Raw genomic sequence first — 13,025 nt, forward strand, 5'->3', positions numbered from 1 at the left:
GTAAACAAAGATTCTGGTTTACTCTAAATTCTTAGTTGTAAACTTTACTATTTATGCCCTGTAAAATGGAGTGAAAAGCTTTTTAAAAAAATGCCGTCTTGCTATATGTACATCCATAGCAGTAGTCTGCCTTCTCTTCATGCACTACCTTTACTGATTAAGAAAGAGAAAAACAATCAGTCATATGTGTTGGTGTGGGATAGACAAATTCCACTCTCTGGATCAGAATTTGTGGGCAGGATCTGCAGTGCCTCATTCCTTTCCACAAATACTGACTCTCAGGTGGGATTTCCCTATTCCACACTGATGCTTATACCATATGTAACACTTAATCATACTTTTTTTCAAATAAATAAAGCTGTAATGGCAATCTTTTTTTAAATCTCATATTTCCCTCTCCATACCCCAGTCCTCGGTGTTTGGCGTTTGTTTTTCCTTGATTTTGGATTAGGGTTTCGGATCCCCCCGCCCTTACATTCAGAAAAAAACTTGCAGCATCTTGGCATTGCTGGAGATTCTTTTTGTATTTATAGAAATGTGAGAGTAAAAATTGTTCACATTTTAATTTGAGAACTTTCAATTCACATAATTTTGACAAACATGTTTAGTACAGTATTACTTGATGAGTTACTGATATATTTTGTTTACAGAGTAAGAGAGAACGAGCCCGGAAGGGCGTAAGTCTGGATCTGCCAGAGGTGCACTTCAGAGATCCCACTGTGTCCTCCAACCTGAAGGCTGTCATCCCTGCAAAACAACAGGAAAATGATTCCATGTCAGCTCCACCCTCACCACGGTATTTAAAATTGATTTTAAATGCACGGTCAATTTACTGGAAAATTACTCAAAGGCTGTTTTGTTTCCTGTAGTGATCTATGTATAACGTCAGGTTAGACTTGAGCCTGGTGATCATAAAACTCTTGAGTATGAGTTTGAGCTAGAGATTTATGATCAACCAATCACAAGACTACTTTTGTAACATCTTTTTTGATTGGCTGGTGGTAAAATTCAAGCACAGACTTGAGCTCAGTTGTGTTATGAGATTCAGTAATCTGTATTCAGACAGCTAGGCAGACCAAGTACGTCCCCTATGAATCTGTGTAAATGTTGCTATGATTTAATGCATGCTTTTATTTAAAGCATGCAGAAACAGTTTAAACAACATAGCGACACTTGTTGATTTTAATTTATTTTTACAGGAAATATATCACTATATTCAAAGCTCATTAAAATAAGTAAAATATCCCTTCACAGCAATAAACAAAAATGTTGACAGCAATCAGTTATTAAGGGCGTGCTCACCAGCTATTATGAACTTTTGAGAGAGTGACATATGTAAGGTGAAGTTGTTTGCATTTGAAACATGCACATTGGAGAGAATGTTGACATACCTCTATGCTACTTTGATGTAATGTAACTGATTTTTCTTTGGATAATGTACTTGTGGAAATTGTACATGATCTTAGCACACTGCTAAATAAAATGACTGCTCCCTTGTGCTAAAAAAATCAGCCTGAATTAGTCTAAAGTACACTATACATAGCAGCTATTAAAATAGGGAAAATGAATTTTGCCAGACTATGCAATACCAGCTTCTGAAAGTGCAATGAATGAATTACCAAATATATATAAAAATAAAAAAGTGATGAGCTCTTTTTTGACAATTTACCTCTGAAGTTCAGGAATTGAAAATGACCAAGTGGAGCTAGCAGTTTTTTTTATAAAGGTGCACATCTGCAGTAAAGCCAAGCTGTATACTCTATAACCCATATCACTCCAATCAATCATACACCAAAATATATGACCAAAATATAAATCAGCTAGGAAAATATTTATCAAAAACCAAAAAGAGATTGGATCACCACACACATACCCAGAGTTACTTATGGACTCTAATAAAAACAAACAATCAGCATATAAAAATATAAATAAATTCATAGACTCAGCAGGACTTAGGAACAAAATATAATTACTACCCCAACAAAACCAAAAGACCCAGTAACTAGCTAAATAAATTTAGAAGCCCCCACATAAAAACCCATAACGTATCATTCAATTTTACAAAAATATTAATAAATAATTCACTTATGAAGCACCTATCAAAAACTAAGGAAACCGCAAAATCAGATGTCCTAGATGTCCTTAACGAACCGAGTAATCAGCTAGGACTCAGGTCCTAGATGTCCTTAACGAACCGTGTAATCGGCTAGGATCCTTGAACCCATAAAAGCCTGGGGGAGGTGGTACCATTCCCTTTCCCAGGAACAACTAGCAGGCTGCAGTGCAGTCAGAAAAAAGTGGCACATGCACAATTGTGCGCACTCCACTATAATTAAACTCAACAACAACAAATACACAAAAATAAAGGGAATTAAAGGTTCTTTGAAAAAATACCTAATTAATACAATGTCTTTTTTAAATAACCAGTATAACCAGTGAGGAAACCTGGGAAAATTCTTTTTCTTTAAAATTCTAATGCTATGCGAAATACAAAACTGTAGAGCGCCACCTAAATAAGAAGGTACAGTGTGGCCCCGCTATAATGCGCTCCGTTATAACGTGAATTCGGATAAAACGCGGTTGTGGCGTGGCTCCTGAAATTTCATATACATTTTTTTTTTTGTACAAAATAAAATTTCTTAAAAAGTACCAAAAAAAATGTAAAAAGTTGCTTATCATTTTGGGATAGAGATCATGTATGAATAAAAAAAATGCACGATGATCATGGCTTGGCTCCTGAAAGTTTATGTTTTTTCTCGTACACGAAAAAGTACTTTTTCTTTCTTCTTAAAAGTAAGAAGAAGAAAAAAACGCATAAAAATTTTATTCTGGGATCGCGTAAGTCTTAGCCAATGTTGCAAACTTGGATTATTTTTCCTTATTGGCTGCAAAATATACCATGTGGATTTTTTATTTGTTGGTGACATTGTTGGCTGTTTAAAATTTTATATACAACCATTGGTTTGGAGTGCAGAAATTCAGAGGCCTCATGAAAGGAAGCCGCAAACTGGATATAAAATGCACTGAAATTTGTCTATTGTTACATAAACAAATTCTTTGTCTATACTGACAAACCATCTAAACAGTGCATTGTTATATCATAATCTGCTTATCCTGACATCTAGCATGAGTTCGGTATGTTGTGAAATATCCGCTTTTTTGTTGTTGACATTTCTGGTAATGGAGATCAACTGAACGAGGCATTATCTCGTAATCTGTCTTTCATTGGATTTTCGGCCGCTCGCTAGTAATTAATATATTTACAAAGACTGGCATTTGCATGTGGATGGTAAGTAAAATTCCTCTTCTTTTCACTCTGAATTAAATCCTTCAGAACACTCACGTTTTCTGTAATAATCTATGTCATCAGAACACCTGTGTCTCTATCGTTCATAGACCCTTTGTTAATTTTCAGACACATGCATAGAAGGCAGCATCACGCTGCTACGACAAATGTAAAAAAAAAAAAAAACTTATTGGTTTATTCAGCAGGCATGGAGGGACAGTAACTAGAATAGTCTAAACGACGGCCAATTCCTTTTAAAAATGTATCCAGATAAAACAATTTGCTGAAATTTCAAAGGAAACAGATTACCTTTGAAGCACCGACTGTTATGAAAAAGTACTCAGCAAATGGAAAAAATCCCCGTCTCAATCATGCAATACAGTTATTTGATGTTGCCACCAGAATAAGAAATGGGCATTTGTTTGGTTCTCCAAAGCTGTTCTTTAGCGGTGACTTAAAAAGTGCATGCACCCTTCATCAAAGAAAGCCGACTACAATCTTTCAATAACAGCAAAGAAGTTTTCTTCAAAGGAAGTCAGTACCAAACTTAAATAAAAGTGATGGAATCTGATGGATTTTTGCATTTTCCAACGTGACTGGAACACTTTAACTGTGCTGTGAAAGTTTACTTTTTGTAGGGACAAAGTTTATGCTTAAAACGTAAACTTACTTTTACCGACTTCGAACGTACTTCAGAGTAAATGTGCTTCGTCATTCGTTACATTATTGTGCTATGTTTTTCCACTGAATTCAGACCAATATGACCTGTTACAAAATTAATGATTTGGATATGACACTTTGACTAACAAACGTCATGTACAAATGTAATTGTTAAAGATCGATTTCATTATAACCTGTGAAATTTACATGGATTACATCAAACCTCATGTGCAAGTGTAATTGTTACAGACCGATTTCATTATGACCTGTGAATTTACATGATAACTCAGATGTTATTTGTACTTAGCTATAATCAAATAATGGCTGCAACCAGTTCATATACGCAGCAGTGGTTCCCAATCTTTTTTGGCTGTGACCTTAACAAATATTTTTCTGAGCCTCACAAACATGTTTCCACATATTGATAGGTTTTGCCATCTCCCCCAAAAAATCATAGTGACCCTTCATGACCCTCCAGAACATCCTCACAACTCTGATTTGGGTTGTGACCTGGTGTTTGGGAACCCCTTAGATACAGGTTGTACTGTATTTATTGTTAGAGCAATATATTAATTTTCTGGTCTGGAAACATCCAGAACATGCTGTTGTTTTGCTTTTTGCTTCCCTGGCAGTAATTTGTTAGCAGTTTCCATAGTTATCTGACCACATTTGAAAATTCCAGTTTTGTGAGATTCCAACCAGAGTTTTAAAGTAATGTATGTAACTATCATGATGCAGTGGAAAGCTGTCCCAATTAACTGCATTGAAAGGTAACTACAACTTGAATAAATAACTAAATATAACAAATATAAATATATCAATATATAAATAAATATATAGATAAATAAGTTCTTAAAATTAATGCAATTTATTGTTTGCTGTTAAGTATAATGTATATAATATTTAGACAATGAGATTTTGAAAACTTTCATTTGAGACTGTTAGTTATTTTTGATCACTTGTTCTGTGATGAGGGCTGTTCCAGTAAAATAAACTTGGGGCCCAAGAAAGGCATTTTTAATGTGAAGTACTCACCTGTAGATGCAATTTAGAATTCTGTACCCTGGCATATATATTTATTTTAAATGCTTCCCTGGGCACTATGTATGTTTAAATGGAACCACACTACATTTTTGTGGTTATTACTGTGTTTGTTGATAATATCATCTTTATGAGTTAAATGCGTTTTTTATTTGTTTCCTTAAGACAACCCTGGAAGCCTGGTGGTACACCAAATAAATCCTCAAATCGACCAAGGAGAAGTCGCTCACAGAGCCCAGGAGACCAGAGTAGGGTTCAGTTGCTGACAAATTTGGATAAAGATTTGATCAAGTAAGAAAACCTCCATGATGTGTTCAATTTGTGCTTGTAACAAGATTACCACACACTGTTTTGTAATTTTTTTGTTTGTTTGCACTTCTGAAGTTGTAATATGTGTGTGTGATTTGGATTTTTTACGTAGCTTTAATAATTTTTTTTTTAGTCATATTGCTACAATGTCTGCAGTGTGATAGTTTATAGTGATGTCTAGCACTGGGGCATCTTACTTCTTAATGCTAAATGCCTGGCAAGACAGCTGCATGTAACATTTTTATAAGTCTTTGGTATGACTCAACCAGGGTTCAAACCTGCAACCTCCCACATCCAAAATGGATGCTATAACTACCAGGCCACAAGGGCAGTCAGAGTTGTAATGTATTGCTGAAAGACCAACCATAGATACTCACTTATAAATCAAGATCACCTGCAAACACCATATACCCAGGTCTTCCACTGCATAATACACAGGCAGATCAGGGTCTGTGTTGTTTGTTCTACTTATTACTTCTAACAAACTGCATAAACCCAGATCTGTCAGTGCATCATGTGGCAGCAGATATGGGTCTGTGCTGTTTGCAGTAGGACTCAACTGATAAGCAAGAACAATTGGTAATCACCTCTAAAAACAAATTCTTTCTTGTTGAATGGAATGAATTTAGTTTTTGTGTGGTTTTAAAAATATCTAGAACTTTAAATTCTGAATTCATCTAAATGTTTGATCCATTTAGTTTTGTTGCCTTGGTGATATTTTCATATCTTAAGGCAATCCACGATTTTGAAATCTCTGTATATTGTATATTATTCTTATCAGAGAAATTTTTATTTTCAGAAAATTGTTTCCAGGAGAAAAGTTAAGAAACAGGGTGAGTATTGATAACTTCTGGATATATAATAAACAAATCAGTGCCTAGTGGTTCGCCTTGAGGCTGGTCTGCATTGTCCTTTAGAGACCGGTCACATTTATGACATTATGGTTCATAAAACTGTGGCGGTAGAGCAAAGAATAGTAAGAGAAAGCAGAAGTAATACAGTTATAAGTATAAAGACAGTGTGGATATTTTTATGTACAATATCTTCAATTACAAAACTCTAATGTCTCAAGTCTTAAGAAATAAATGAATTTAAGTTAATAAACACATGTACTTTCCTCCTGACCTGTATAAACAGAAGTTATATGTCTATGGGATCAATCATGGTGACTCCATGGCTGAGTGGTCTAAAGCACTCACCTTTATCGGTCGCTGCCATCTCACCTATGTGCTCATGGGTTTGAATCTCAGGCTTGGCCAGTGTGGGTATGTGAGAAAGCTTGCCATGGGTTGTTTGTTCTTACAGATGTTTTCCCAGATTCATACTCCACCAGTCATACTGGCCGTCATGTATATCCTAGCATGCAATGAAATATGGCATTAAACCCAAACCAATAACAACCAGAATGTAGTGATTATTGAACACAAAAGAGATTGGACCAAGTAAACCTGACCATCATGAACAGATGATTTGAATGTGGTGGTGACAGGTAATGCAGGTTGGACTGAGCCCAAGTTTTAAATTTTGCATTCCTCAAATACTTTATGGTATCTCAATCCTATTTTCACTGCACTGATACAGCAGTATAAAAATTTCAACAATTTATGGAAAATGACAATGAAAGTGTTTATCTGACAGTTGGCTTATCTGATGTTTTCAGAGGCAGTTAGTGACAGATCCACTCCGTTTTAATGTAACAAAGATCTCATTCATCAATTATGGACTGTAAAACCGTACTTGACCATGTGCCCAATAAAATCCTTCTATAATCCCTTTAACCTCTCCCTCGATAACTTGCATACAATGAGGTCCAAAAACATAAACTGCACTTTAAGCGAGGGTGCAAGTTACTTAATTTATTTAATTTGATGCAAAAGATGTAATTAACATTATAATCCAACGCAGGTCCGCTTTTAATTCACTGCAACAATATAACAAATACTTCTGCAATTCAGATATCAAAATATGGCTGGTACTTTGTTAGGTTCTCACTTAAATGTTTACAGCTAATAATAGAATGGAACAAAAGGACAAAGAGGACACATTGTATTCATTTTCGTTACACTTAAACCAAACTAAAAGATAGACGTTAAACACAAATTTCACTTGACAAAAGTTATTTAATTGGTATTTATTTATTAAAGTGTCACCTCCATAGATGTTAGTGACATTTTCAATTATTGAATTTCATTAAATATTGTTATTTATGGTGGAATTTCATGATGTTATTTAAATTTATGGGTACTATGTAATATTTTTGATGGTAAAACGTGATATATCAAGGTTTCACTTAACAATTTTCATTGTGATTTTCGTCATATTTAACAAATAGGGAACAATTATTTTGGTATTTTTTATTTATAAAAATGGGATCCACAAGTAATCATGGTGGCCGAGTGGTCTAAAGCGCTCTTCGTTACAGATCACTGCCATCTCACCTCTGTCTTCGTGGGTTCGAGTCTCGGATTCGGCTAAGGTGGACATGTGAGAAAGCTTGCCAGTACCTTCTCGTGGGTCGGTGGTTCTTTCCGGGGTTTTCCCGTGTTCTTCCTCCACCATTAATACTGGCCGTCATGTATAGCCTAGCATGTGCTGAAAAATGGCGTTAAACCCTACAACAACAACAACAACAAAGTAATCATGGTGTGAGTTATTGAGGGAGTGGTGTATTTTGAGACCAAATACCCAATAAAGTCTCACCACTTCATGTTACTACTATGCTGATGATAGAATGTCTCAGATCATGCATGCTAGGCTAAGAACAAATTGTAGTAACTTTAATTACAATTTATATATGAATCATATATCTGATGATAAGTATTGCTCCTGCGGTGAAATTGAGAATGCAAAACACTTTTTTCCAGACTGTTCCAAATATTAAAATCGTAGAGATCAAATCCTATACAAACTCCCTTTTGCTCGTATGATTGCAACCCTATATTAACCGTAGAAAACAACACACAAATAGTTTTAGCTGTGCAGAATTATATTAGGATGACAGACATTTACTTAATTGACTCACAACCATTCAAATCATAATTAATCAGTTTGTATTCATTGTTATGCTTTGTATATAAGTGTATGCATATTTTCTCTAAAACCATTGGTATTGGCATCAAGATCCTTCATGCTATATTTTCTTTCTTGTTACAGTTGGGGAGATAGTGCTAATAAGCTTATGCTTTCTACTGAATCCCCCAAATCATATGTTTGTAATTGTATTTGACAAATTTTCTCAACTAAATATGGTTTGAACTAAACTAAGTCCCTATATTTTCTCTTTGTAGTGGATACCAAATGCCCAATAAAATCCCTATGTTTTCCCTAAATTTAGATACCTAATGCCTAATAAAATTCCAATATTTTACATATATTTTGATACCAAATGCCCAATAAAATCTCTATATTTTTTACCCATATTTATATATTAAATGCCTAATTTAAATAATGCACAATACATAGGTTCAATATAAACTTTATTGTAAATATAAATAATCTTAATAATCTTTGGCATAATGGGGGCAAATCCTGTCAAAGCACACTGCACCAGCAGAGCTCTGAATTTTTGCTGTAGGAATACCTCAGGGGAGACTTGGGGGAGGTTGTATGGATATGAAGAGTGTCTGACACCTGTGGAGCTGCAAGGGGTTGATACAAGGTATATAGGGACACTGATAACCGAAACTCAAAAAGTCTGATCCTGAGGTTTGCTATGATAACAAACATCAGCCAGTACTCCGTACATGCACTGTAGGAATCGGGTATGAAGTATAAGGGCATAATAGTTGAGTACTGACACAAATTGGGGGTCAAAAGCAAAGTTATGAATGCATGAAACTCAGCAATGGCCTAAAGAAAGTGAAAGGAGTGAAAGGAGCTCCTTGACTATATAACGAAGGCTCCCAATTTAAGAAAATGTTAGTATAAATACAGATAATAATGATTGAGAATGCAATAACATGGAGAATGCATGAACTAGGTTTCGAACGGATGATAATCCTGATGTGCCTAAAGGTATCAATATTAGATATATGTATTAGATAACCAGTTAGGAATTCAAATGTCCACTAATAGAAGATACAGCTGAAGTGACAGTGATGCATAAGATGTGAAAATGAATGACTGGCTTGTACAGCTAGCTATACAACATGTCTGAAGTGTTCCAAAATTTGTATGATAGTTTCCCTAAGTAAAGAAGCAGAATAGTGCATTGATTGACACAAGTGTGAACCGACAAGTGAGGCACATGCTGTGACATCTGCCTCTACACAAAGGTAACTCTATTGTGGTTAACCTGCATATATCTACAATATGCATTAGAGGACCGTCGACCCAAGGTTGGATCAGATGGTCTGGAATTCCAGCCTTAGCAGCACTGGTAGCTGCCCCCATGCGGAAGGTATGTGCATTATAACGATGTGAATCATAACCTAACCTGGACAAAACGGTCTTAATCGTAGTGATAAAGAAAGACCTACTTAAGGCACAACCATTGGTCATAAGGAACAGTGGATCACAAAGGCGAGCTCCAGCTAATATCCGAATATGATGGAATTTCCTCATCACATGGAAAGAAAAGGAAATACAACAACATCATAGTTCATATCATAAATATGATATCCATACCTTGACGGAAAATGTCAGTCTTAGATGCCCTACAATGCAGAATGAATAGACGTTTCTCCATATGAAATATTATGTTTGACATACACAGATTTTTTTTTGCAGAAAAAATGGGCTCCACGAACAGCAACTTATCCACAACACAAGAAAAAACATCAGAAGCCAGTGCACAAGTAGTCTGTAGTAAGAGTTTAGTGTACTCGGTTATAAAATATATAAAAAAAGAGACCCCCAAGAGGATGTCAGTTTGAATGTGACAGTCCGTTTGGAACGAATGGTGTCCAAAGCACATGACACAAAATGTATGTACACAACTGTTCTGAGCAGAAAGAAGATGGTCAGAGAGAACTCTGATGATGCACGTATAACACAACGAAGACTATTGTCCTAAAATGTTAATTAAATGGTCCTCCAGCTGCAGATGTGGCAGCTCAATATGAAACGAATGACCAGAAAGTTTTGCTCATCAGGTGTACCAGCTGGAGCTTGAAGTAAGACTGAAGAAAGTTATCTACTAAACAGTCGTCCCATGGAATCAACAAATAAAGGAGCATTCGCACCATGACCTCCAGTCAAAGCACCTTGCTGCCCCAGACTCAAATACTGCTCCAGACAGGACACGGGACACAACCACTAGTTCCGAAGGATTGAAATGTTGACACCAGCATGAAAAAGGTCTTTTTTTCACTTTTTAAAAAAAAATAAAGATGGCAAGGTGAGTATGGCATAGATTTGTCCTCATGAAAATGTCACATCTCAAATCCTAAGGTAGTTGAATGAGAAATCGCAGTTCAATGATTGAACCGTAAATTCCCCCCATTTAAAGAATCTAAGAAATGCCACCAGACACATGCACCGCAGTGACATGTCCACAGCTGGTGAACTCCCTCTCTCAACATAGGTGACAACTGCACCACCATCCTGTATGTAATAGGAAATCTGGGCTTACTATTTGGAATGTTATTCCTTTTCATCCCATAAAGTGTACTCTGTGACCTATCAGACTCCTGAAAAGGGTTACTATGACCAGCCTGTAGGTAATGGAATCTAATTCCTGCAAGGTACAGATTAATTGTGGAGTACTGCAGCTGCAGCAAGGTGTGACAGCATGTGACAAAATAAAACATCTGAGAGTTCATGTAAAGAGTACAAGTGAGCAACGCCTGACATGGCCAAAAATTCAACACACACTGGAAGCTAGTTCTGTATACCGACCTAATATTATTGGATGCAGAAAAACACAAACTCCTGCACATGTTGTGTCAAAATAGCATGAATTCTGAAGTCGGGGGAATGAAGTATCCAGAAACGATTGTATTCCATGTCACAGAATGCCAGTGGAAGATTGAAGTGTTGTAAGATAGTCATGAATTCAATGTACCCATATGAAGTGCTCTTCAGTGAACCCATATGAAGTACATTGCCACATGATATGGATGGCTGTATCTGTCTCTGTACCCATGAGACTGCCAAACTGTGCACGCAATATCCAGAAATGTTTGTATTCCATGTCACAGAACACCAGTGGAAGATTAAAGTGTTGTAAGATAGTCATGTCTTTACTGAACCCATTTGAAGTGAAGTGCTCTACAATGAATACACATGAAGTGCAGTGCCTGTATGAAGTGGATGGCTGTATCGATCTGTGCACCCACGACACCTGATAGCAGAAAAATTGGAGAGCAGAACCAGACAGTAGAAAGTACTATGGTAATGTGTAGAACGACCAAAGTCAGCAATGAATTACAAACTAGAAATGCTATTGCTTAGGAGGATGTATTTCTTAAAGACTTCTGACTGCCACCTACTAGGGGCCCAGAGTGGCCGAGTGGTCTAAAGCACTCTCCGTTATGGATCACTGGCATATCACCTCTGTCTGCGTGGGTTCGAGTCCAGGATTTGGCAAATGTGGATATGTGAGAAAGCATGCCAGTAGCTTCTTGTGGGTCAGTGGTTCTTCCCAGAGTTTTCCCAGGTTCTTCCTCCACCATTAATACTGGCTGCCATGCATAGCCTATCATGTGCTGAAAAATGGCGTTAAGCCCCACAACAACAACAACAACAACAACTGCCACCTACTTAAGACCTGAATAAGACTGTCTGATAGACCCTGCTTTAGCACCCTCCATTGCTGCCCCAGTCCTAAATCTATGAGTATTGACTAATTTATGATTAAAACCGCATAATATGAGCACTGTGGGCAAGGATTGGTTGAACTCCTGTTTAGTTACGGGCAACCCTTCCATAGGTTAGGAAGACTGGGCCCAAATGACAACCCAGCAGTTGTAAAAATATTGTAAATACTACCTATATTTAGATACCTAATGCCTAATAAAATCCCTATATTTAGATACCTAATGCCTAATAAAATCCCTATATTTAGATACCTAATGCCTAATAAAATCCCTATATTTAGATACATAATGCCTAATAAAATCCCTATATTTAGATACCTAATTCCTAATAAAATCCCTATAACTTATTAAATTATGGCAGGGCTGCATACACTAAGCTTCAAACAACATACACCCAGATCTGCTGTTACTTGATAATGTCAGCAGACCTAGATCTATGTACAAATAAAATCTGACCTGCTGTTACATGATCATGCCAGCAGATCTAGATCTATGTACAAATAAAATCTGACCTGCTGTTACATGATCATGCCAGCAGACCTAGATCTATGTACAAATATAATCTGACCTGCTGTTATATGATCATGCCAGCAGATCTAGATCTATGTACAAATAGAATCTGACCTGCTGTTACATGATCATGCCAACAGACCTAGATCTGTGTACAAATAAAATCTGACCTGCTGTTACATGCTCATGCCAGCAGACCTAGATCTATGTACAAATAGAATCTGACCTGCTGTTACATGACCATGCCAGCAGACCTAGATCCATGCACCTGTAGAATCTGATCTGATGGCACACTTGACTTGGATTGACTGCACACTATTTAAGAAAATTTTCATGAATTAGCGACTGGTTTAATGCATGTTATATTGTTTCAGAAACACCTTAAGGTTAAATATTTTAGCAAATTCAGTTTCTTGACAATTTACAAAAATTTTGTGCATGTGAACATTTTTTTAATTTAC

General features: G+C 36.4%; 1 protein-coding gene across 1 annotated transcript in view; it reads left to right on the forward strand.

The window, feature by feature from the left end:
- LOC149776924 (protein moonraker-like) overlaps positions 1–13,025 on the forward strand; it is a 66,095-nt gene that overhangs the window by 33,930 nt on the left and 19,140 nt on the right. The window contains exons 10-12 of the mRNA XM_089941644.1: positions 651–796; positions 5,153–5,278; positions 6,096–6,129. Of these exons, the coding sequence (XP_089797770.1) occupies positions 651–796; positions 5,153–5,278; positions 6,096–6,129 (306 nt within the window). The remainder of the gene's footprint in view (positions 1–650; positions 797–5,152; positions 5,279–6,095; positions 6,130–13,025) is intronic.

This window comes from Sinohyriopsis cumingii, chromosome 18 (assembly GCF_028554795.1).
Source record: "Sinohyriopsis cumingii isolate HCF-2022 chromosome 18, ASM2855479v2, whole genome shotgun sequence".
Taxonomy (NCBI): Eukaryota; Metazoa; Mollusca; class Bivalvia; order Unionida; family Unionidae; genus Sinohyriopsis; species Sinohyriopsis cumingii.